The sequence below is a fragment of the Clarias gariepinus genome, chromosome 13, assembly GCF_024256425.1.
Source record: "Clarias gariepinus isolate MV-2021 ecotype Netherlands chromosome 13, CGAR_prim_01v2, whole genome shotgun sequence".
Taxonomy (NCBI): domain Eukaryota; kingdom Metazoa; phylum Chordata; class Actinopteri; order Siluriformes; family Clariidae; genus Clarias; species Clarias gariepinus.
In genome coordinates, this window is record NC_071112.1 from 716556 (window position 1) to 742757 (window position 26202).

Genomic DNA, 26202 nt, shown 5'->3' on the forward strand with positions numbered 1-26202 from the left:
TACTATTGCTGGTAGATGATTCTAATATTACTCTTGCTTTGCAACAAAAAAGAATATTAATGGCAGCTTTGACCGCAGCGGAAAAAGACTATTTTGAAAAGTTGGTTTGAAGCGGATACTTACTTGCCTGCTGTATGGCATTCCTATTTATTAGATATTTTAATTTTGGAATGTGCCACAGCCACATTTCAGATTCAGATTTCCAGATTGCCTGGACTGCTGCTATAGATTTTGTTAAAGAATCGACAACTTAATTAGTTTTTATGTATATTGTAACCATGTGTGTAAGCCCCCCCCCCCCCCCCCCCCCCCCACACACACCTTTTTTTTGGTATGTATGTGTTTACATTTCCTTAATCTGTAATGAATCTGTGATTCACTTATTCTGGAAGCATTGCATTTGTTTTTCATAATTGAATTTCCAATAAAAAGTTATTAACAAAAAAAAGTCATAACAATATGTTGTATTAAAAAAAATACTACAGTGATAGTAATTTGCACATCTGAGTTTTTTATACAACAAACATAAAAAATCTGAACCAGACATTTGACATTTACTGTACAATACTAAGTAAAAAAAAAAAAAGAAAAACATTGGTTAAATTTTGTTTAGACAGATGATCAAGTTCACTAGATAACAATTTTATTTGTACAAAGAATGAACTGTTATATCTCCTACAGTATCTCTGTTTGTATCTGTTTATTGTTATAATTTTAAAAATGTTACATTTAAAGATGTCAAACTTCAATATAGAAATAACTGGAAAAAATTGACTTTCAGAATAGAGCATTAGAATAACTCATACAATAAATTGTTTTACATTTGTGTAAATGTTTCATAGGATTTTTTTTCTGGATTTTTTTTTTTTTTTTGCACTAAATAATATTTATGCAGTATAATCTCTTAATTCACTATTTATTTTACAGCATTATGTTATATATAGCATATGTTACAGCATGTGCTTTAAAATGTCAGACAACATTCAAATGCAAACTCTGCACCATTCCCTTCTTCCCCAGGTGTATACCCGGGACGAGGATAACATTTAAAACCCTCTGGTTTTTAAAAGGCCTTTCTAAAGACCTGCAGTGCTTCAGGCCTCTTCTTAAATTTGTGTAAATTTTAAAATCTTCTGGATTCTAGATTCTAAAATTGACATTGTTACCATTTTTAATCCCTGGAACAAAAGAAATGGAGATTTTCCTTTTTATAACATGCATTGTATTGTTTTAATCACTCTACAGTATACACAATCATTTTCTTCCAGTGATGGTCTATTTTTACAAAATACAAAATTTATTCCATTTCTAAAATAGCATAAAAAAAATCATGGGTTGTGTATAGGGTGATTAAAAACAATACAACACATTTTATGATAAGGAAACTTTCTGTCTCCTTAATTCCAGGGATTAAAAAACAAAAACAATGTCTATTTTAAAATCCACAAAAGCTCAGTAGTCTGCGCACAACCTCTCACTACTACGTACAGTTCTCAACAAGCTGTGGCTCATTAATTAATCCAAGAATATACTCCATAGTCTATAGTTATAGCGCCACCCAGTAAAGCGAGGAAACACACGCCCCTAATGCTGTCGCTGCGAGACACGGTGGTAAAACTGTTATTCTGGTTAAGTACCATCTGTATTGTCTCTCTCTCTGTCTTTCTTTCTCTCTCTCTCTTTCTCACTCCCTCTTTCTAGACTGTGGATGTGCCATTTTTGTCATTGTCTAAAACCATCTCCGCTTCTGAATTCAACTCCTTTATACGTTATTTAGAATTTTATAGAGGAATGGCAACCCATGCAAATACACATGATAGTCAGTAGGTAGTAATTATTCCAAATGCTACACACCACTGTGGTAATGCAACTTCATGCACAAATGTAGTGACATAGAAAGTACAGATATTTGTTTTTTTGATGCATTGGTGTGAAAGTAAAAGTAAAGTAAATGTATGCACTGTAGTTACTTATCCCCACCTCTGACAACAAGCTAACACTGGCACTGGATGGTGCTCATGAACTAATAAAAAAAATTGGTAGTGTGATGTTTTTAGTGCATGTTTATTTAGGAGATGTTTATTTAGCAAATAATGTAATTAATCTAAGTAATCATATTTAATTACTTAACTTGTTTCATGAATGTTATACATCATTAAATGTGTCTCCAAGTTTATATATTAGGTGTGACCTAATAATCGAAAGTTTTTGTAGCAGAGTGTGGGAACCCAAAGCACTGTGCCGTCCTTGCTGCACAGTAATACACAGCGCTGTGTTCAGCTTCAGTCAGTTTAACGAGATGGAGCGTAGAATGTTTTTCACCGTCTCCAGATATGTTAAAGTGATTCAAGAAAGAATTTTCAACTTTCTGCATTTTGAAATATAGATGTCCGACAAGTTTCATGGATGTATCATTAAGTGACTGTTGATACCACAATATCACAGAAAACTCAGAATCACTGTGTGTGCAGTGAAGTTCAGTGTTTTCTCCTGGAGATTTCACAAGGTCAGATGGACTTTGATGAACGTCATATTTTTTTAACTGTCCTGCAAAATTAAAACAAACACAGTGTTAGCAGTAAGTTTTCATTTGGGTGCTTGTAGTTGTTGCAGGTGTTAACTTACCCATTACTGAATGTGCCACAATCAGTAAGATAAGAATGTGTGTCTTCATTCTGAAAGGATTTGTGAGCAGCATCTTGTAGAGAATTAATGTCATCTACGGCATTAAATGAACTTATGTTATGAGTTATGAATAGACCGCCCCCCCCCCCACCACCAGCCTGTTACCTAGAGACAGTTAGCCAGATAGTGAAGTTCCTCCCACATCACTATGAGTATCCAAAAATACGCTCACTGAAATATGCCTATAAATTTGCCCAAGTAATATATATATTTTTTTAATATCAGTATTACCAGATTGTTCTGTGGAGAATATAAGACATAACCTTTACCGACCAGTTACACATTAGCATTGATCGTGTTTAATAATGTTTAGTTACTGATTTGCTTGTAAGTTTTATTATAAGACTGATATCAGCCCCAGCTTTAATATAAACTGAAATGGACTGTAAAAAAAGAGAAATTGATGTGCATTTACACTGAAGGCATTTGGCAGGTGTGGATGTTGAGGTAGACTTGATGTGGAGGTGATTTGCTCCAAATCCTTACTCACTCACTCATTCTTTATAATATTTCCTTCTTTTCTTCTGATTTTGTCTGCTTTAAACAATGACAATTGTTAACAGTGCTATACAAAATAAAATTGAACTGAATTGAATACTGCTTATTCTGTACAGGCCTTCGGGGGGGCCTGGAGCCTCTCTTAGGGGACTCGGGCACTGGGCAGGGTACACTGTGGGTAGGGTGCCAGTACATCACAGGAAATACATGCACACTTACTTACACGCTACAGGAAATTTGTAAACATCGATTAGCCTTATCTGCATGTCTTTGGACTGTGGGAGGAAACTGGAGAACCCAGAGGAAACCCACTGTGAGCAAACTCCATGCACACAGACCCGAAGGTGCAAGGCCACCATACTAACCACTTCACCACCATGCCTCCAGCACCATTTCCATCATTCACACTAGTAAGTTCTTTATCTGATTATTTCAAATAAGGTTACTTTTTCCCCTCATGCGCAATTTTGCTGGCTTCTTCTGCACATGAACCCAAGGTAAGTTCATCGCCTCTTCTGTATAATAAACAAAAGACCACCATAAATGTTTATGAATTGTGTTCTTCTGTCTTTATTGTAGTTTGTGATGTGGTTAAACAGGTGTAGAGTTGATTAAAGAGAGGTTTTTTGTTTACAGAAGAGGACGTGTGTGACACTGTGTGTAATAAGCTGCACAGAAGTAAAAAGTGCTATGTAGAGCTGGTGTTGCTTTGGAAATTTGCAGAGACACTGATGATCTCCCGTCTCCATTAACTGAAAAGTGGCCTTGAAAATCTTTCTCTATTTCTTTAGTAGTTGTATATCTTACATATCCGATAAGTTTCAGACTGGTGTCTCCTTTTGTTGTTTGATACCACAATATTGTTTCATAGCTTGGAAAGTCGTGGCTGCAGGTAAGAGTTACATTATCCTCCGGCGAACACAGCACATCAGCAGGCCTCTGATTAACTTCTTTGCAAATTAAGAACCCTGAGTTAAAGAAAATTTGTTAGATAATGTTACTATTAGTCCTTTTATGTGCATGTTTGTTTTTTAATATATTTACTTTTTGTACATAGAAGTACTAACTGAGAAGTAGCCCAAGACGAGTATGAGTTCACAGGCTAATTTGATCATGATGATTTTAAATTGGACTAATCAAAGAAAACTGACTGTGGAAGATTTTTTAGAATTTAGAGGCTAGCAGCAGGGCAGGATATGACATCACAGCATTAGCATCTACAATGTTAACGCCCATTGGATGCTTTTTGACCTCCTGTAAAGTCTTCAATGCTTCATTTGTATAAGTTAAAAGACTTTCAAAGACTAAATTAATTGAGTTCAGTTCAGTCCTTATTCGTCACCTATACTATGCATTACTGCACAGTGAAATTATTAATCCTTCACATTTTCCAGCTTCTTGTAAGTAGGCTGGAGTCAGATCACTGGGTCAGAAAGTGTTAAGAGCCGACCTTCTGATCAGAAACTCGGAGCCTTAACACACTAAGCCACCAATGTCAGACTAAGTTGTGTGATCTCCAGATGTGCAGGTTTTATACTTTTCAAGCTGTTTTCCCCATAAACAGCCAACTTATACTGTATCTTTCTTTAATGTTCTAACAACAATGGTGTGCAATTTCCTATTGAGTCTAAAACAACAGCAGTCAAGGCCGAGGTCTTACCCGGTAAAATAAAAATGATCAACTTTTACACTAAGCATAGTAATGTTAACGGAATTATGCAAATGAATTCAATAATTTTACTCACAGAATTAAAATATTGGACCATATATGTTTAATGCTATTATTAAAATCCTGAAAATCTTAACTAAACAGAAACACCAAACAGAAGCCATCTTTGAACAATTTAATTTCTAAAACTAATTAGTCTTCTAAAAACTCATGGCCACCTTTGAAGCATGAGATATTCAAAATCTCTTCTCCTGCTTCAGAAAATGAATGAATCAACAGCACCATCTAGAGTACATAATAATAATGTTCTTTGCTGTTTTGTGATACCTGTGAGGCAAGAGAAATACTAACTCTCAAGCAAATAAATCATTTAACAGCACCATCTAGAGACAATAAGACAATGCAAATGTGCTAAAAAGATTAAATTTGTGAGTGCAAATGTCCTCAACACTAAATAGTTAGTGACTTCCTTACATAATTTCAAAATCAATAATTGTTTTATTTATTAATCTTATCTCTTTTTGTCATTATACAAGTTGCTCTGAATGAGCCTTTTTCATAGAATCAATATTTTAATACAATGAACACATTAGTACTTTATAAACATGTGATTTGGATGACAGACAGACAGATTGTCTGATTTGCAATTATTTTAGTAAATAAGTAAACACCATCAGTTTTATTGTTCAGGTCTGTGGAATAAGGGTCTAAAGAATACAGCTGGTCTTGATGCAATATCATACTGTAGGTCTGTAGTATGAATGATTTGAGAGTCATGAGAGTGCATGAGAGGTTTTTGTATCAGGGTGAGGAGACCTGGAGCACTGTGCCGTACTTGCTGCACAGTAATACACAGCAGTGTGTTCAGCTGCTTTCAGGTTGATAAGATGGAGTGTGGAGTCTTTTGCCCCATCTCCAGAAATGTTAAATTGACTTGAGAAAGGAGTTTCGACATTCGTGCTCTTGTAACGTACATATGCAATAAGTTGCATTGAAGCATCATTAAAGGTTTGTCGATACCATGATATCATGTAAAGTGATCCAGAACCGTGTTTGCAGTAAAATTCTGTGTTTTCTCCTGAAAACTTCAGTAACTCAGAGGGACTTTGTTGAATTTCATAGCTTTGCTGCTGTCCTGAAAAAAGTAAAAAATAAATTTAGTGTATAGGTTTGTTATTGTGCGGTATATGTGGCACAGTATAGTTTTAACTTACCCAGTATTAACTGTAACACAGATAGGATGATAAAAATGTGTGCATTCATATTCCGAGGTTCTGAATAGTGAAAGAATAATATAATCAAATTAGAACAAACTCATACAGTAGCAAGATTTTGTTTCAGAGGAGCTTAGTAATAAAGAGAAGCTCCTGCTGGTCTGGTGCAGAAACCTGTACAGTTTATCCACATTGTGACATTCCTCCCACATCAGTATTAGCAGGCAAACATGTGATGTGAGCATCTTGTAGGTGGGTTAATGTGTGGGCCTTGATGTTGTGCATGTTTGTAAATAAGAAATAAGAAATCGTAAATATTGACCTGTGTTTATAATCAGTACTGTGCAAAAAAACCTCCCCTTATTTCGTCACTTTTGGGCAGTGGTGGCTCCAACAGTTAAGGCTCTTGGTTACTGATTGGAAAGTCGGGGGTTCAGGTCTCAATGCGTGTGACCGATGAGCCCTTGAGCGTGTTCAACCCTATCTGCTGTATCCAGGGTAACCCCAGCTTCCTAACTGGGATTATGTGAAAAAAATCATTTCACTGCGGTGTAAATGACAAATAATTGAGATTTGCTTTTAAATAGCCAGATTTTCTTGCATTTTAAAAAATGTAGTCTGGAAGAAAGGTTCTCTAGACATCTCTGTGTCTCATTTTCAGTCCAGGCCCTATACCAGGTTTTTTTTTTTTTTTTTAAGCCAGCCACACAGTGACCTATGAATCGTTCAAGCGAAAAAAACATCTACCTTAAGGCATTGAACCAGTGAGAAACAGGATTTTGGTACATAAACAACCAGCTTTTAAATCTATAGGCACTTTAGGCTGTTATGCAGTCTTGGCCATCTTGAGTGGTATAAAACTTTTGGCCTATATAGGCCATGTGAAATATCAGTTAATATAAACAGATCAATAGGAGTAAAACCATGAGATACAGTAAGTATGCAAAGATAATATAGCATGCAGTGGTTGGAGTTTTTGTAGCAGAGAGAGGGGACCTGGAGCACTGTGCTCTACTAGCTGCACAGTAATACACAGCAGTGTGTTCAGCTGCTCTTAGTTTGACAAGATGAAGTGTAGAGTATTTTTCACCGTCTCCAGATATGTTAAAGTAACTCGCAAAAGGACTTTCAACACTTCCAGTCTTGTAGCGTACATAAGCAATAAGGTTCATGGAAGAATCTTTAACAGATTGTTGATACCAGGATATCATAGAAAATGCTGAAACACTGTGTTTGCAATAAAGTTCAGAGTTTTTTCCTGGGAAACCCAACAGGTCCGAAGGAGTTTGATCAACATCGTAGTTTTGCTGCTGTCCTGGAAAAGGAAGTCAAAGCATGAGGCAGGAAAAGAGCCTTCTTATTGTGCGGTATGTGATGTGTGTATTAGGTTAAAAACTTACCCTGTATTGAATGTAAGACAATTAGAACAACAGCAATGTGTGACCTCATCTTAACGGGTTTCTGAAATAGATTTAATTTTAGAGTTTTGTAACAGTAATAGTTTAGAGGAGCTCAGTAATGAAGAGCAGCTCCCCCTGTCAGTTAGAGAAATACTTGTGAAATGCTTGGTCACCTTGTAATGTTCCACCCACACCACTACTGGTATACAAACATACAAAGTACTTATGATTGTTCTGCGTGTGTGTGTGTGTGTGTTTGTGTTGGGGTGTGGAGTAAACGCAAACAATTTCTTGAGCTAGTGCATTAAAATACATTAAATTATAGTGTTGGAATCTTATGAAAATATATATATATTTCAAATGCAATAAAATCATGCTTTTAAAAATTGTATATATATATATATATATATATATATATATATATATATATATATAACACTCACCTAAAACACCATTAGAAACATTCATTAGAAACACCCGTTCAATTTCTCATTAATGCAATTATTTAATCAACCAATCACCTGGCAGTTGCTTCAATGCATTTAGGGGTGTGGTCCTGGTCAAGACAATCTCCTGAACTCCAAACTGAATGTCAGAATGGGAAAGAAAGGTGATTTAAGCAATTTTGAGCGTGGCATGGCCGGTCTGAGTATTTTACAATCTGCTCAGTTACTGGGATTTTCACACACAACCATTTCTAAGGTTTACAAAGAATGGTGTGAAAAGGGAAAAACATCCGGTATGCGGCAGTCCTGTGGGCGAAAATGCCTTGTTGATGCTAGAGGTCAGAGGCGAATGGGCCGACTGATTCAAGCTGATAGAAGAGCAACTTTGACTGAAAGAACCACTCGTTACATCCGAGGTATGCAGCAAAGCATTTGATGACCTACAACAGCAGAAGACCCCACCGGGTACCACTCATCTCCACTACAAATAGGAAAAAGAGGCTACAATTTGCACAAGATCACCAAAGTTGAACAGTTGACGACTTGAAAAATGTTTCCTGGTCTGATGAGTCTTGATTTCTGTTGAGACATTCAAATGGTAGAGTCAGAACTTGGCGTAAACAGAATGAGAACATGGATCCATTATGCCTTGTTACCACTGTGCAGGCTGGTGGTGGTGTAATGGTGTGGGGGATGTTTTCCCCAAACGATTGGACATGGTTTAAATGCCACGGGCTACCTGAGCATTGTTTCTGACCATGTCCATCCCTTTATGACCACCATGTACCCATCCTCTGATGGCTACTTCCAGCAGGATAATGCACCATGTCACAAAGCTCCAATCATTTCATATTGGTTTCTTGAACATGACAATGAGTTCACTGTACTAAAATGGCCCCCACAGTCACCAGATCTCAACCCAATAGAGCATCTTTGGGATGTGGTGGAACGGGAGCTTCGTGCCCTGGATGTGCATCCCACAAATCTCCATCAACTGCAAGATGCTATCCTATTAATATGAGCCAACATTTCTAAAGAATGAGAAAAGATTTTTTGATAGCTATTTTAATCTTATTGAGATTACTGACTTTATAGGAGAAATATATCATTCAGTTTTAGCAGTATCATTTTTGTGGATAATTATTGTGTATTATGATGCTTTCACATTCATTAATTTTTAAATATACCATAATAATATTATAAGGTGTGTGTATAAGAATACTATAATTAAGATTATTATTATTCCAATATGCATCCACAAGTTAAACCAAAATCCTTGTCTATGTGCTCTCTAAAATATCTATGAACGTTCTGCCTTCTAAGTAACATTAACCATATTGATATTCAGACAGTGCACATTCACTGCACTACACTGCCCCCATTTGATATTTCTGTATTTGTCCTTCACACACTGTGTTTTTGTACAGCTCTGCCCTGTGGTTATAACACTGTGTTTACTCACGGCACAGAAATACACAGCGCTGTCACTATAATCCACATTATTCACAGTGAAAGAGCCGCTCTCAGGATTTGGTTTATTAGATGAAAATTTATTCGGATCAAATTTTCCAAAGTCTGGATTGCCGTAGCTGGTTGTAAAAACTATGAGCTCCATACTCTCCCCTTGATGCTGATGAAACCAATACATCTGGTTATAATCCAAACCCTTGGTGTGTGAGCAGTTTATTGTGGCTGATTTGCCCACTTCTGCCAGGACTATCTTGGGCTGAATGACATCACTGGCTCCTGCAACTCCTTTTAATAAAAATACATTTAATGTGTAAGCAATTCTCAATCTAAATCAGGTATTAAAAATGCATGCAGTGGTATCATTAAAACATTCTGATGCGCATGCTCAGTTGGTTGTTTTTAAGTTACCTTGGAAACAGTTTATTAAATGTACCAGTATTAAAATCCAGATCATTTTGTCTCATTTAGTCTGTCACATCTGACCGAAGATATGAGAAGACAGATCCATGCCGTCAATCATAGTGATTTAAGTCCCTCCCACTTTTAGAAACAGGAGGAGAGTGTTTCAGCTAATTGCTAACAGATTTGAATGTCATGTAGGTTTTTTTTTTTTTTGCATGTCACATTAGTCCAAGGCAGCAACTAATCTTGTACAGTAAATTAATTATATTTATTCACATTTCAAAAGTGTACATTTTGTAATGTATAAGATTTTGCTTCAAAATATATTTAATATTTAATTTCCGGAGTGTGAAATACTTCTGCAGTGACAGATATCCAAAGTGCTAAGTGATGGCCGCATTAGTGATGTCACAGTATAGTATTTAAATAGAAGTTTTTTTTATCAAGAGAAGTTCCCTTAAATGACATTCTCTCAACAGAGAGCAGGGAATCAGGACAACGGTTTAAAGTACACCATGGAATGGGACGCAGCGTCAGTAAATGCACATTAATACACTTGTGTTACTGTGTAGTAAAAAACTAATGTACATAACTGAAGTGAAACAGTTCCATATAGCTCAGTAGATGGATTATTGTTCCAAATGTTTAAAAATTCACAAGTTACTTTTTATGTTTTTCTCTTAAATAGTTTATTTATGCATAAGATAACGTACCATATGTCACATGTGATGCATAAAATTAAACCTATAGTAGGATAGAACATTATGAAATACATTAAATTTTCCATACAGTTTCTTTTTACATTGTTTCCACTGGACTGTCTTGTTCTTTGATTTCCATGATCACACTTTCATACTAACAGAATACTGTTTCAGTTCAAATGTTTGCTCTGGGTGACAAATGTATATTGATCTGGTTCTGTTCTGATCTGGTGCTGTTACAAATCAATAAAAAAAATATACATAATTTACACTCCCATGTAGTGTACATTCTACTGTAGTTACTGTTGCATGCTATAATATGAACTTTAAAATGACACAACAAAATTAACTAACAAAGTAAAGCTGTTTTTGTAATACAATATGGCTAATTTGGTGTGTGTGTGTGTGTGTGTAGGTGTGTGTGTGTGTGTGTGTGTGTGTGTGTGTCCGCATGCATGCATGAATCTTACATTTCTGATCATCATGTTGTCACTCATACACAGGTGTGAACAAAACAAAGTGAACTTACAGGGAATGTTTTTGTGCAGACGTGAGATGATTCATGTCACTGTGGTAACTAGCAGCACAAAAATACTCTGTACTGTCGTCTGATGAAAGCCCCTTAATGATGAGAGCACAGTTGTTATTTGCATCACCCTTGATCTCAATTTTCTTTGTGAAATTAGGCTCTACATTGTCCTTTTTATTCCAAAGATGCCCCATTAATTCTAATGTGTGGTTCTCGCTCTTTTTATACCACAGTATGACATTATAATTTTCTATACTGTGTAGACACCTAAGCTCCACTGTTTCTCCTCGGGATAGAATCTGATTAGAAGGAGTCTGCCGGACTTTGGTGCTCAGAATAGAGTCTATAGTGAAAGACAAAGTGAATATTATTACATAAATGTTCAGACATTTTAAGAAATTCATAATAGTATTGTAAATCCCATATATTGTTACGACCTGTGAGCCAGAACAGCAAGAGGAGCTGAACTTTATTCATGTTCTCTTTCAGGGTTCAGTGACGTCTCTGAACCACAAACAGCTTCTTCGTGGCTTTAAAGAAACATTTGTTGTTAAACTGTAGCATTTTTTTTTTTGTTTTTTTATTGGGAAATTTTAAGATAGAGCATGAGCTCCCTCTTCAGCATGAGCTTCAGTCCAACACCATGTCACCCACCGTCCTAATCACCGTCCTCCCATTCACAAACAGAAAACCCTTCAGCTGGATTGGTTAGTCTCATTTGCCCCGAGTGTAAATGTTAATTTAACAAAACATTTATTTATTTCCTAAAAGTTTCGAAAAATATACTTCTCAGCTTTTTGTCCTTTTTCTGATTTGTATTGGCCAAGGCTTAAACAAGCCAATCAGTTTTTTCCTCTAATGTGACCTCATATCAGGGAAACCCTCCCCCTGACTTGTTTCTCAGTTCTGCTGTTTTCTTGTGGGTGATGTTTAATATACCCAAAATATTATCATGTCAATGACTCGACATTTTCCATTGTTAAATAACAACACATTTTAAGTCAAGTTCAGCCTTTATTTATTACATTTACATCACTGCACAGTGAATTTCTTCATTCTTGACATATCCCAGCTTTGTTTGTGAGCCGGGATCAGGACGATGGGTCAGCCATTATACTGTACAGCGCCCCTGGAGCAGACAGGGTTAAGGACCTCGTTCAAGAGTCCAACAGTGACAACCTGGCTGAGCTTGGGCTCGAACCGTCAACCTTCTGATCGGTAACTCAGAGCCTTAACACACTGACCTACCGCTGTCCAGGTTATCATTATTTCTTTATTATTTTATAAATAATTTACACCATCCTGAAGCCATCGTTACTGCCAGTGTTGCTGCTATAGAAAATCAATCAACACTGTCTGACCAATCAGATTTGAGTATTCAGCAGATCTGTGGTATAAAGTGCATACTGAAACACATTAACAGTCACGTTAGTTAACAAAAGCCAGCTGTGTTTTGTAAGATAAGATCAGCTGTAGTGGTGTGTCGAGAGCTCAGCAGAGGGGTGCGTGAGAAATGGTGATTAGTTTTTGTAATAAAAAGAGGGGCCTCACACTGCTGTGTAGTATGCTGCACAAAAATAAACTCCTTCACTCTTTAGTGAAAGCCTTAAAACTTCCAGAGACCCATAACCATCGAATGCGTCCCCGCTGATGGTGACTTTGTCTTTAAATTCTGTCTCGGGATTTGCATTTTTGGATATCAGATATCCCATGAAGATGAAATCCTTGTTCTTGGTTTCTTTGTACCACATGATACGATCATATTTCTCGATTTTATGAGAGCATCTAATCACAGCAGATTCTCCTTGATTCTTAATGAGGTCATGAGGCGTTTGCTGCACAACTGTCCCGTTTGTGAGACCTGGGAGAAAAAAAAAGCTTTTTAAAAGAGAAACAAACAAGTAATGTATATTTTACAGTGAAAGTGTTGTTACCTGTAAGAAGAATAACCAGCTTAATTAGTTTAAGCATTGCTGTGGGCTGGTGTGTAAGAGTGATATGATCTGTTCCGTCAGATCTCTAGTCAGTCACGCTCTCACTCACAGGATAAATAGATGTTTAACAAAACATGAGTGTGGGATTATACTGCCCCCATCAGACCAAAATCAGAGGGAAAACATACACACCACTCTGACTAGCGTTATTTAACCAGTTGGTTTCCAGAAGTCCAATAGGAATGAACAATTATTCTGATGTTTCATGGTTAAAAAAGGCAAAGTTATAATTATTAGTTGACAATGCTGTAATATCTTACACAGGACCTATTATACCTAATTAATTTTTAGCCATTTTAAGACATTCAGGTGGGTCTCCAGTGTGTGTGTGTGTGTGTGTACTATTTACTTACTCACTCATCATACCGCTTTATCCCGTGTTCATGGTTACGGGGAGCCTGAAGTTTATTCCAGGAAACTTAGGGCACAAGTCTGGGTAAACAGGGGCTACAATTGGGACAGGATGCCAATCCATCGCAGGGCACTCACACATAAACACACTCATTCACACACTACAGGCAATTTGGAAACGCCAATTAGCGTGATCTGCATGTTTTTGGACTGTGGGAGGAAACCGGAGTACCTTATTTATATGTAATACCATGTTTAGGAAAGGAGTTAAACAGAGGGAGTTTAAGCTGTAAAAAAATGCATTGATGGGGTATTAACGGAGACTTTCAGGGACCTTTGGGATCTAGAAATAGAAGAATATGGAATATGAATAAATACACCGATTAGCCATAACATTTGACCTCCTAGGGTTTGGCATGGCTCCACAGGACCTTTGGGGGTTTGCTGTGGTGTCTGGCACTGGGACATTAAAACCTCTGGGTGCCCTGTATTGTAGGGTAGGACCTCAATGAATCGGGCTTGTTGAGATCTGGGAATTTGGAGGCCAATCAACAACCTTCAACTCTTTGCCTGCTGGGCCCCTTGTGTGGCAGGCTGTGATGTATTGAGTGTTCTGAGAGCCAGCATTGACTTTTTTTTAGTGATTTGTGTTAGGTTGGATTTACCTTGGGATTGGGCCATGCGGCTGGGTCTTTGGTCCTCGCAGGCATAATTCAGTCTTGGGTGATCATGATCCTGTCCCCAGTTTACTGGTATATAATTGATGATCAGTGTTATGCTATGATGGACAAGTGTTAATGTTATAGCTGATCTGTATAAATGCAGAGGTTCAGAACTTGATTAAAACATATGTTTACCAGATTATAATAGATTATATTTGTACAGTGGAACCTCGAATTGCGAGTAACGCGATTTTCGAGCGTTCCGCAAGACGAGCAAAGATCATTAATACATTTTGACATGAAAAACGAACAAGTCTTAGTTTACGAGTACCAAGTATCATGTATCATGCATACGCTTTTTGTTTTGACGCTGAGCTGACGTGATCACAACTGAACCAATGTTTTCTCTCTCTCTTGTCTCCCCTGCTGGGTCTTAGTGCGCAACTCTTACTGGTATAATCAACATCCGTGCGCGCGTGTACTGTTTACTATAACACTGTGACCATGTGTGTGTGTAAAACATGTTTTATTTTGTGTCTGTATAAAGTAAAAAGAAAGTCTCATTAGAGGTTAAAGATCCATTTCCTCTCATTGTGTCAGCATGCCATTATGTGTGTGACACATGACGCATCATTGGACACTGTGCTCCTTCATACCACACCCCTCCTTCTCTTGCTTTTACACACACACACGCGCACAAACACCCCTCTTCCTCTCTCCTTCACCCACACACACCCCTCCTCCTCTCGCCTTCACACAGTTAAAGTGCAGGTTAATTTGTTAAATTTTTTTATTTTTACTTTACAGCAGTAATTATATTAGTGTGTGCGCGCAGTCGAGTGTCAAAGATGTTTCTTGTTAATTTTCCCGATGAAGCTGTGTTTCCATTAGAGTGTGTGTGTAAAAGTCGTCCTGCACAAATAAGAGAGGAGTTACTGTGTAAGACAAGAAGAGGGAGAGGGTGTTGCACAAACACACGCACTTGCGCAAAACACTTATCTTTTGGGATTTTTTTCAAGTTTCAATGCAGGTTAATTTGTTTGATTTTTACTTCATTTTGTGTTAATTATTTTTGTGTCTTTATATTTTTGGGCTGTGCAATAAATATTATTTGAGTTTTCATGATTTCATATGGGAAAATTCGCTTTTCGTTCGTTTACGAGTGTTTTGATATACCAGCCCGCTTCCGGAACTCATTATGCTCGTAATCCAAGGTTCCACTGTATGTGTATTAAAAAATGCAAAAAGCTGTGTAGATACAGCTCAAAAATATGCTTTTAGAGACTTAAAAAATTTAGGGGGTTTAGGTTTGATATGCCTTTGCTATTTCCAGTCACTAACAGCAAAAGTGCAGTGCTGAATTTAGTCTCTGAAAAGTGGTCTGAAGTTTCTTCAAGCTGAGAGGATCACAATGAATGCAGGAAAAATTATTACTAAAGAAAATACTGTATAAATATCCTTATTGACATCAAATAAACGCATTTACATGCTAAAACAAATTCCTGTAATAAAAAAAAGTTTATTTGCCTTACAGTATGTACAGTACTAATGAAAAACCTGATGATGGCGATAAGAGATGACAGCATGTCTTTTTAAACAGATTAGTTTGAAAGATGCAGTATTGGTAGGTAAGATTGTGATTTTACCAAATTAAAATAACCAGTAAAATTTTATGATTTTATGAGAATCTTTTTACAAAATTTTGTTGGCATTACTTCTACTGCATTCTACCTTTATCTTTGAAAGTGTGATTTAAACTTCAAGTCTCCAGTCTACAGAAGATCACTATTCAATTAAATTACATTTAATTTGTACAGCGCTTTTAAGGATGGTCATTGTCGCAAGGCAGCTTTACAGAATTGAAAAAAAAAGTTGGAAAAATTATGTAAATGAGTGTAAAGAATCCGATAGAGCGACTGAAACACTATAAAGTCCTGATCTTGCCTTTTGATGTTGAGGCTGCAGCCGGAATAAAGACTGTGTACAGTTCTATAGATCTCATGGATGATTAATGTGATGTCTTGTCCCCATAGAAATAGACAATGTATATAATGTAATCCATACATAAGACTCACAGTTCCTCCTTCGATCCTGAGCTCTGGTAATTGTCCATTCTCTAACGTCTGGGGGTTATGTCCAGGTTCTCCAGTTTTCCATCATCTCTTCAGAACACACTGTCGGTTGATTTGGTGACTCTAACCTTTACTTGTGACAGACAGAGGTGATGTTTCATCACCATTATCTTATAAATCACAAATAATTTGTTAGCACTTGGGGGCCCCCTACTGGCCTAAACATTGTCATGGTCATGAGATCACATTGTATCAAATGCAAATAAAACTATTTACCTAAAAGTGTCTTTGTGTGGTTTATTGGCTCTAAATCAAATGGAGCCCACAGCTGCAGGTGTTCTGGTTTGGGGGTATCGTGGATCAGATGAAGGTTTTTGTAGTTAAGTGAGCTGATCTACAGCACTGTGTAATAAGCTGCACAGAAATACACAGCACTGTCGTTCACTGTGAGACTGTTTATGGTCAAAGAGCCGTTGTTTCTCCCGTCACCACTCAGTTTGATCTTGGTTTTAAATTCTTCCTCCGGCTTTAAAGTAGTAGTACTATAAATGTACCCCATGAGTGTAAACCCCGTGTCCTGGTTGTGTTTGTACCACAGTATACGGTCATAGCTCTGTACAGTGTGAGCACATTTGATCTCAGCCAACTCATCTTGTGCTTTTATGAGATCAGGAGGATTCTGGTTTACAGAACAAACACCAGAACCTGTGAAGAGAAAAAAGAGGATAAAAACAAATTAGAATTAATAATATCAAAATCAAGAAAAAAGTACCAATGTTTCTAAATAATACAAATAATAATTAGATATATTCACCTATAAAATACACCAGTATGGTAATAATGAAAGCAGTAACCATGTTTGGGTGTGTGAGTGTCTGTGTGTGTGTGTGTGTGTGAGTGTCTGTGTTTTTAATCCCCCACCATTTGGTTTATAAAAAAACTTTGGCTTGTTTGTCTGTAACCCTGACTCAGACTCCTTGTGCCATACTGCCCTCTTCAGGTGTCTCTATGTATTTCTAAATGATAAATTGTGTGTTTTTGTACAGCTCTGCCCTGTGGTTATAACACTGTGTTCTCTCACGGCACAGAAATACACAGCGCTGTCACTATAATCCACATTATTCACAGTGAATGAGCCGCTCTCAGGAACTGTTTTATTAGCTGAGAATTTGGTTTGGTCGAACTTTCCGAAGTCCGGAGTGGTGTAGCTGGTAGTGTACACTATGAGCTCCATGCTCTCTCCATGATACTGACGGAACCAGTACATTTCTCTGTAAGTTGCACCCTTGGTGTGTGAGCAGTTTATTGTGGCTGATTCGCCCGTTTTAGCCCAGAGTGTAGGGGACTGAGTGACATCATTTACTCCTGCAACTCCTGTGAATAAACAGTAAACAATGTACTAATTTAACATTAGTAAACTATGTGTTTGTTGTATATATTGATAACTAGGTATGAATGATATCTGTAGTATTGTCATGATAATCATGTAACTGTTTATTATTATAGAGGCATGCGGCAGATTCTTGTAGTTACCTCCAATCCAGTAAAGTGACTGAAACACTATTATAATCCTGATCATGTCTCTTGATGTCAAAGCTACAGACTGAACTAAGACAGTGTTAGATTACACAGATTCCTATCAGTCATGTAAGATGTGACATCACAACTCCACCCACAGAGACAGTGACAGAGTAATGATTAATATTAAAGCATTCGAGAGTCAGCATTTTAAAGGTAAATAATACTAGAAACCACATTACATACAATCTACACAGTCCAAACGACTCAGACTAGAAGATTCATTAGAAGAACTGCTTAATTTTGTTTCCTGTGTAATACACTGCAAAGCATCTATGGGAGTCACATAACAAAAAAAGAATGAACGATTTAGACAAAAAGACTTATAGGTAACTACTTATTTCTGTTTCCTGTATATTCAGGACTACTCATTCTTCTGAGACACGTTAAAGACTTATTCAAAAAGAACCAATCATTCATGAACGACCCATCACTAGATTAGAAATGTTGCCATACTTGAGATCATTTCTTATTATACTTACATGTCCATCTTGTGGATTTTAGTGACTTTTCTGGAATTAGTCTGTTTATTTACTGTAACTAATGAACAACTGCAGTAAATTTTAATCTCCTCTTCTTATTTGCCCAACAACGTGGTAGCACAAAACACCTGTCCGGGTGAACAGCAGCAATAGTTGTAGTATGATGATTGTTGCAAACTGTGTATCACTCTTCAGTAGTTTAATGTTGCTGTGTTTATTTAAAGTCGACAGTTTTTTTCAAGTTGAATTTTTAAGGTGCCATGCCCATCTGGCCAACGGTACGGTCTGCTTGACTTTTAGCATAATGGGATCGATTTATAAATTCATAAGAGTTACTTTATTTATAGATAATAGAGCTGTTTATAACTCTAGATATCTATAGTCTCTAATAAGGTAAGTGTGGCTTTTCTGTTTAAACCTCTGGCAAAGTGTCAGTTCCAGGCCACAGGAGCAGGTGTGTATATATTCTCAACACCTCATTAACAGAGGTTTTTGTACTGAATAAAGCAGATATGCAACACTGTGTAATACGCAGCACAGAAGTACACCATACTGTCATTGAATACGAGATCTCCGATGGTCAAAGAGACATTTTTGCTTCCATCCCCAGCCATCTCCACTTTACCCACAAAATCGTTTTCGATTTTTGCTGTTGTTTGGTATTTATATCCAATAAAGGTCAGTGTGCGGTCTTGATTTTGTCTGTACCAGTTGATTTGATAATAATTTGGTACACTGTGCTCACACTGGATGTTACCAGATTTTTTAGGATTAGCAAAAAGATCAGGAGGATTCTGGGTGACACGATAGTTCTGAGAAAAACCTGCAATGAGGGAAAATATTAATTAGAATGATATCAAACAAAACTTAATAACAGCACTTAAAGAACATGAGTATAAATAAAAGTATACCTCCTGGACATATCACTAAAACCCATATAATACTGGCAACTCGGATCATGATGAAAGCCTGTCACTGTCTGATGTAGTTCAAGTTAACTTTTAAACATTAACAGCACAGCGCCCACATGTGAGGAAAAATAAGAACTTCATCTCTGCAAATCGCAGACTGATGATGACATCAGGACCACATTTTTTGCAAAAAGCAGCAAAGAAATCTTCAGCCAACCAAACCGGATACTATCTCCTCCACGGCTGTGCCTTGATTGTCTGATGTAATGCCAGTGAAATATGGGGTCCCACAAGGGTCAGTTTTAGGACCTCTCCTGTTCTCAATTTACATGCTTCCCTTGGAAAACATCATTAGAAGGCATGGGATTAGTCTCCATTGTTATGCTGATGATACCCAATTATACATCTCAACAAAACCAGATGAAATACCCAAGTTGTCTAGATTAACAGAGTGTGTCCAGGACATAATTGGATGACCAATAACTTTCTTTTACTAAATTCAGATAAGACAGAGATATTACTCATCGGCCCAAAAACCAGTACACAACAGCTTTCACAATTCAGCCTGCGTTTAGAAGGATGTACTGTTACTACCAGCTCAACAGTAAAAGACCTGGGCGTGATATTAGACAGTAACTTGTCTTTTGAAAATCATATTTCCAATATCACAAAAACAGCCTTTTTCCATCTTAGAAATATTGCCAAACTTAGGAGTATCCTATCCGTATCTGATGCAGAAAAGCTAGTTCATGCATTCATGACCTCCAGACTGGACTATTGTAATGCATTAGTAGGTGGTTGTCCTGCATCCTCAATAAACAAGCTTCAGTTAGTCCAAAATGCAGCCGCCAGGGTTCTCACCAGATCCAGAAAATATGATCATATAACCCCAATATTATCATCCCTGCACTGGCTACCTGTTCAGTTTAGAATTAATTACAAAATAGTACTACTTACATACAAGGCTTTAAATGGTTTAGCTCCCACATACCTAACCAGTCTTCTGATACGCTATAATCCACCACGTCCCTTAAGATCACAAAACTCCGGACTTCTGGTAATTCCCAGAATTTTAAAATCCACAAAAGGGGGCAGGGCATTTTCATATTTGGCTCCAAAGCTTTGGAATAGCCTTCCAGACACTGTTCGGGGAGCAGACACGGTTTCCCAATTCAAAAGTAGACTGAAGACGCATCTCTTTAATCTGGCATCCGCGTAACTCATCCCATAACCTCATACTCCAGTACACCTATCCTGAATGGCAACTACGCTAATTCTCTCCATCTTTTCTGTATTTTTCTACCCATCCCGAGGCATCTGGAGATTGTGCCAGCTTTAGTAGACAAAGGCCAACCCTGCGAGGTTTCTAAGGCATCTTGAGAAGGCCCTGCTCCAGCTAGATTCTGCTTTATGATGGCTGGAGCTACCATCCTGCTCCTGTGCTTCCAGTGATCCAGACCCCATCTGCCCTCTGCACCTACTGCTGAACTGAATCTACACAACTTCTGTTATATTGAACTTTCACCTGCACAACACACATGATGTTATTTCTATCTGTTATCACCCAGATGAGGATGGGTTCCCTGTTGAGTCTGGTTCCTCTCAAGGTTTCTTCCTATTGCCATCTCAGGGAGTTTTTCCTTGCCACTGTCGCCGTTACCCTTGGCTTGCTCATCAGAGACATTTCATTCATCATTCATTTATTTCATTATTATAGACACATTTTTCTCACACATACACACTTCCAAATATTTTCTTTTCTTTTCTTTTAAAAAATTTAATTTTTTTTTTTTGTGAAGCTGCTTTGAGACAATGACCATTGTTAAAAGCGCTATATAAATAAAATTGAATTGAATTGAATTGAATATCTTGTCCATGAATATCACAAACAGGATTGTGACAAACGCCTTCTTAAATTCCACAAAACACGTGCAGACTGTATATAGATAATCCCAAGCCCCCTCCAGGATTTATGCAAGAGTAAAAAGCTTGTCCGTCATTCCATGAGCAGATCCACATTGTTCCTCTTCAATCTGGGGTTTGACAATCAGCCAAACTCTCCTTTCCACCTTCTTTAGAGTACACTTTCCCAGGGAGGCTGAGTAGGGTGATGCCACTATAGTTGGCACGCACCATCTGGTCCCTCTTTTTGAATAGGGGAAACAACACCCAGTCTGCCATTCCTTAGGCACTGTCCCCGAGTTCAATGAAATGTTGAAGAGGCGTGTCAAGGAGGACAGCTCCTCAACACCCAGAGAATTTAGCATTTCCTGACAGATCTCATCAATTCCTGAGGCTTTGCCACTGTGTTTAAATGTTGTTTGACCACCTCAGTGACCTCGCCAAGGGAGATCAACATCAACCCTCCTTCATCCTCCAACTCTGCCTCTCCAGTAGAGAATTTTTTTTCAAACCATCTCTAACCATTTTTATTAAATTGATGTCATGAAGATGATGCTCATGAGCCTATTTGACAAGGTCCTACAGTAAATTTACCTTTGTTAATAAAACATGTTGTTTTCCAAATTAAATATTGCTAGAACAACATGAAATTACTGTGGCTGGTGATAACAAAGTGTATTAAATAGTTTGTTAAATGTATATACATATATCCCAGACACTGATAAGATGGAGGTCTTTGTGTGGTTTATTGGCTTTAAATCAAATGGAGCCCACAGCTGCAGGTGTTCTGGTTTGGGGGTAACGTGGATCAGATGAAGGTTTTTGTAGTTAAGTGAGCTGATCTACAGCACTGTGTAATAAGCTGCACAGAAATACACAGCACTGTCGTTCACTGTGAGAGTGTTTATGGTCAAAGAGCCGTTGTTTCTCCCGTCACCACTCAGATTGATCTTGGTTTTAAATTCTGCCTCCAGCTTTAAATTAGTAGTATATATGTACCCCATGAGTGTAAACCCCGTGTCCTGGCTGTGTTTATACCACAGTATACAGTTATAGCTCGGTACAGTGTGAGCACATTTGATCTCAGCCAACTTATCTTGAGCTTTTATGAGATCACGAGGATTCTGGATCACAGAACAAACACCAGAACCTGTGGAGAGAAAAAGAGACTGCATTCAAGGTGCACAAAATGAAGTAGTTCAAACAATGTGTCATGTAAATCTTATAAAATATTAAATATAAGGATATATTCACCTTTGTGATACAAAAGTGTGGCAGAAATGATGATGAGAAGAGAACACATGTTTCGTCTCTGTCCTGTGTGTTACTGAGCTCCATCTTTCTGAGACTTCCTGTCTGAGACATGGCAGTACTCCGTCTTTTGTTCATGTTTTGTTTTTTCTAATGAAATTGCTCCCTCTAATGATACCTGTAAACTGTTTGGCAAGATTTTGTTGATGTGATGTGTGAATAGTTCATTAAGTGAATGGTAGAGTACTCGAGAGCTAATAAGAATAAAGTACACATGGCTACTGTATTATTGGCACTGACTGGGGAAAGATACATGATAGGAATGTTAATATATTTGTTATATTATTATTTAAAGTGATGAGGACTAAAGTTAAAGTGACACTACATGTGACATTACAAACATTCTGCAAACACTGGGCAAGTCAGCTTTATTGACATAGCACATTTGAGAGATAGTGAATCTTAGCTAAAGTGCTGTACATAACCTTTAGCTAACTCTATGCAATGAAATAAAAATGATTTGATTTAAAGAAAACTATAAGAAGAAGAACAAGATTTTATGAGGAGCATTCAAGTGAAACTGGGATTTGTCATGACATTTTTCAAGAATGAAGATATAAAAGCAGTTGACATTAACAAAAGACTTTAAGCTCAGTACGGTGATGAGACTCAGCCGCAGTAAAACATTTGAATGGTGCAAACCCTTAAAGAAGCCTTAAAGAAGGCCGTATGTCTGTGAATAACGATCCTGGCTTACCATCTACACAACCATACACCGACACCACTTGCACATTATGTGTATGTATGTGTAAATACATCTGTTTTATACCACAGCACTGGTAAATTCTCCATTCTGCTTGGTGATTATATTTTCTATAAGAGCCTGGCTCTGTCACTAGGTCTGGCAGTAGGGTTTATGCTAAAGCACTTATTCCTATACAATATTGTTTTTAAAGTAAAATTGGATTGGGGTACAAAGGGATTTGTATGACAGCAGTTCCACATAAGTACAGTAGATTAAAATGCGTGATGATTGGGTGACAGGAGATGTTTATCTAACATTAAAAGAGGGAGTCTACAGAGTCAGCACTGTAACAGCAGAAGTAAAGTTGTACCTTTAAAAGGTGCAATAAGAAATTGACAATAATGCAGTAATTTTATGCAATTTAATCATTAACTGCATTTTGTCTGTCTTTTATATGGGGGATATGATTTACATTGTGTTACTGACATTATTAGTACAGTACTATACTGACCACGATTACAGTGTGTTTTTTTTATATACACTACTCACAATAAGTTAGGGATATTGTTATTTACATTAGTGCTTTTCATATTTGCTCTGAATTTGAATGAAATAAGTTAAAGTTCTCTTTGATATCACTAATAATGTATGAGAAGAAACACCATTTTCATTAGGTTAATATTTATTACCCCCAAAATTTAGACAATAACAGGGATAGCCCCAGATAACAAAACTTGACAGCGGAATGGACAATGTCAGTAGCGGGTGTTTCCACCATTTGCCGCAGTGACTGCTTGACAGCGACATCTCATGCTCCTTACTAGCCTCATGATGTTGTTCTAAGGCAATGCGTTCAATTCTTCCAACAGGGGCTACACGCAGTTCTGCCAGGTCACGTAGGGGTGGGGTGCGATTATCCAGTCTCTGCTTCAACTGGTGCTCAACAGGGTTCAGGTCAGGGGACATTGATGGCCAGACCATATTAGGCACTCCAAGAGGTCAGCCTTTCTGTAATAGTTCTTGCAAGAACAGTACTGTGTCAAGTGCATTTGCAAAATCCGTCCAGCACCATAATGAAACTGGCTCTCATGAAGGCCGTCCCAGGAGGGCGAGACCAAAACCTACCTCTGTCTCAGACGAGAAGTTCATTTAGAGTTATCAGCCTGAAAAATGACCAATTAACAGCCCCTCAGATTAGAGGCGTTATGAAGTCTTTACAGAGCAGAAGTAGCAGAAACATCTCACCATTAACTGTTCAAAGGAGATTAATGCATTTTTTGGACGCCTTCAGCATTCCTTTACAATGTAGAAAGAAATAAAAATCAGGAACCATCATGGAGTTAGAAAGTGTTCTTTTTAACTCTTTTCAAACTTTTGAACGGTAGTGTGTGTGTGTGTGTGTGTGTATATATATATATATATATATATATATATATATATATATATATAAATATATATATAAAAAATGTTTTTTTTTCACTATTAACAAGAAGTTGGTTTTTTTAACGGTAGTGTGTGTTTGTGAATGTATATATATATATATATATGTGTCTGTGTTTTTTTCACAATTAACAAGAAGTTGCTGATTTGTTGTGTCACACTGCACCCTTTTGGCTTTACTTTTCCTCCTGACTGAGACACACACACTGTGTTTTTGTACAGCTCTGTCCTGTGGTTATAACACTGTGTTCTCTCACGGCACAGAAATACACAGCGCTGTCACTATAATCCACATTATTCACTGTGAATGAGCCGCTCTCAGGAACTGTTTTATTAGCTGAGAATTTGGTTTGGTCGAACTTTCCGAAGTCCGGAGTGGTGTAGCTGGTAGTGTACACTATGAGCTCCATGCTCTCTCCATGATACTGACGGAACCAGTACATCTGATTGTAAAGTGCACCCTTGGTGTGTGAGCAGTTTATTATGGCTGATTCACCCGTATTAACCCAGAGTGTAGGGGACTGAGTGACATCATTTACTCCTGCAACTCCTGTAAATAAACAGTAAACAGAGTCATCTTTAAGCAAATTTACATCAGCTGTTTATTATCCTATTTAAATTTAAAGTCATGTGTAACATTTAAATGATTATACAGGCTTTTTTTGTGTTGATGTTGTTGTTCTTGTTGTTTTTCATTACCTTGAATCACGTACAGTGACTGGTAAAAGACTAGAACTCTGATCATGGTGACTCTTGATAATTTGAAGACAGACTGATCTGAGACTGTGTAAGGTTATTCAGATTCTAATCAGTGATGGATGCTGTGACATCACAACTCCACCCACTGGAAAAACATCTTTCATAATCTTTGCATGAATGTTGATTACTGAAGTGTCAAAATTAAGGATAATCAGCTTATTTTGATAAGTGTTGTTCACTGTTTATGTTCTGTTAAATGCTTACCATTTTAACATATAATGAATGTGTCACGGGGGGGGGAAAGGCAGGAGAGGGAAAAAGACCCAATAGCAGACACAGATACTCTCAAGGGATTTTATTAGGGGATTAAAGGGTTAAGTTACAGCCACAGGGGAAGTGCATGTGTGTGTGAGAGTCAGCGCGCAGCAGGGGGCGGCACGAGTATGTGTGTGTGTGTGTGTGTGTGAGAGAGAGTAAGCGCGCAGCAGGGGGCGGCGCGTGTGTGTGTGTGTGTGTGTGTGAGAGAGAGTCATTCAAGGCGTGCACAAGATGCTTTGGGAAATACCTTGTGACGTAGCGGGAGTCCGGGCAACGACGTCAGGGGATCCTCCGTGAACCCGGAAGTGGGAGCGCACGAATTATCCTCGGATGTAGCGCAGAGAGGGGCCAAGCGCTATGCGGATTCCTGACGTGGGTCCGCGTTGCGGTCGAGGATAGAGGTGCAGGGGGTTCCGACTTACGTCCGTGAGAAGTATGAGCACGGCGCGCGTCGAGGGAGGTCCTCCGAAGAAGCGGAAGTCTTCTTGCGCCGCGGCGGGGTGCGTCACTGGCCGTGGACCGAAGAACACAATCGGCGTCTTTAACCAGGTAAGAGTCGATAACCAGTAAATCCAGTTGCGTGAACAAAACAAATCCAAAGGGCGAGACCGAAACCAGGAAACTACTACAGGCAGGGTCATACACGGGAATCAGTCCGAGAATCAGGCAAGATAAGCAGAAGGGACGAGACGAAAGAGGAGTCCAAAGGGGAGCTGGGTCGGCAACGAGACAAAATCCAAGAAATCAATAATACTCACAAAGACGTAAGGCACACGAGCGAGA

General features: G+C 37.9%; 1 protein-coding gene and 2 gene segments (V, D, J or C); all 3 read right to left on the bottom strand.

Moving 5' to 3' along the window:
- Positions 1–12561: 12561 nt before the first annotated feature.
- On the bottom strand, positions 12562–16175 carry LOC128535697 (T cell receptor alpha variable 13-1-like). The segment is given in 3 exon segments: positions 12562–12875; positions 14025–14137; positions 16097–16175. Coding segments are annotated over 3 exon segments (465 nt in total).
- Positions 16176–16487: 312 nt separating this feature from the next.
- Positions 16488–17696, bottom strand: LOC128535698 (junctional adhesion molecule-like). The gene is made up of 3 exons (XM_053509747.1): positions 17627–17696; positions 17138–17467; positions 16488–16798 (listed from the first exon to the last, which is right to left on the bottom strand). The coding sequence occupies exons 1-3, from the start codon at positions 17670–17672 to the stop codon at positions 16488–16490; spliced, it is 687 nt and encodes a 228-aa protein (XP_053365722.1). The 5' UTR covers positions 17673–17696.
- A 6882-nt stretch (positions 17697–24578) lies between these two features.
- Positions 24579–25168, bottom strand: LOC128535699 (T cell receptor beta variable 7-2-like). The segment is given in 2 exon segments: positions 24579–24952; positions 25102–25168. Coding segments are annotated over 2 exon segments (420 nt in total).
- Positions 25169–26202: the final 1034 nt, after the last annotated feature.

What these genes read in the sequence shown, in the direction of transcription:
- LOC128535698 (XM_053509747.1), bottom strand. Translation starts at nt 17,672, where the DNA reads ATGATCAGGATTATAATAGTGTTTCAGTCACTTTACTGGATTGGAG. An exon ending in GTCACTTTACTGGATTGGAG is followed by an intron (nt 17,468 to 17,626) that starts GTAACTACAAGA and finishes GTTTATTCACAG; the next exon opens with GAGTTGCAGGAGTAAATGAT. An exon ending in TATAACCACAGGGCAGAGCT is followed by an intron (nt 16,799 to 17,137) that starts GTACAAAAACAC and finishes TTCTCTTCACAG; the next exon opens with GTTCTGGTGTTTGTTCTGTA.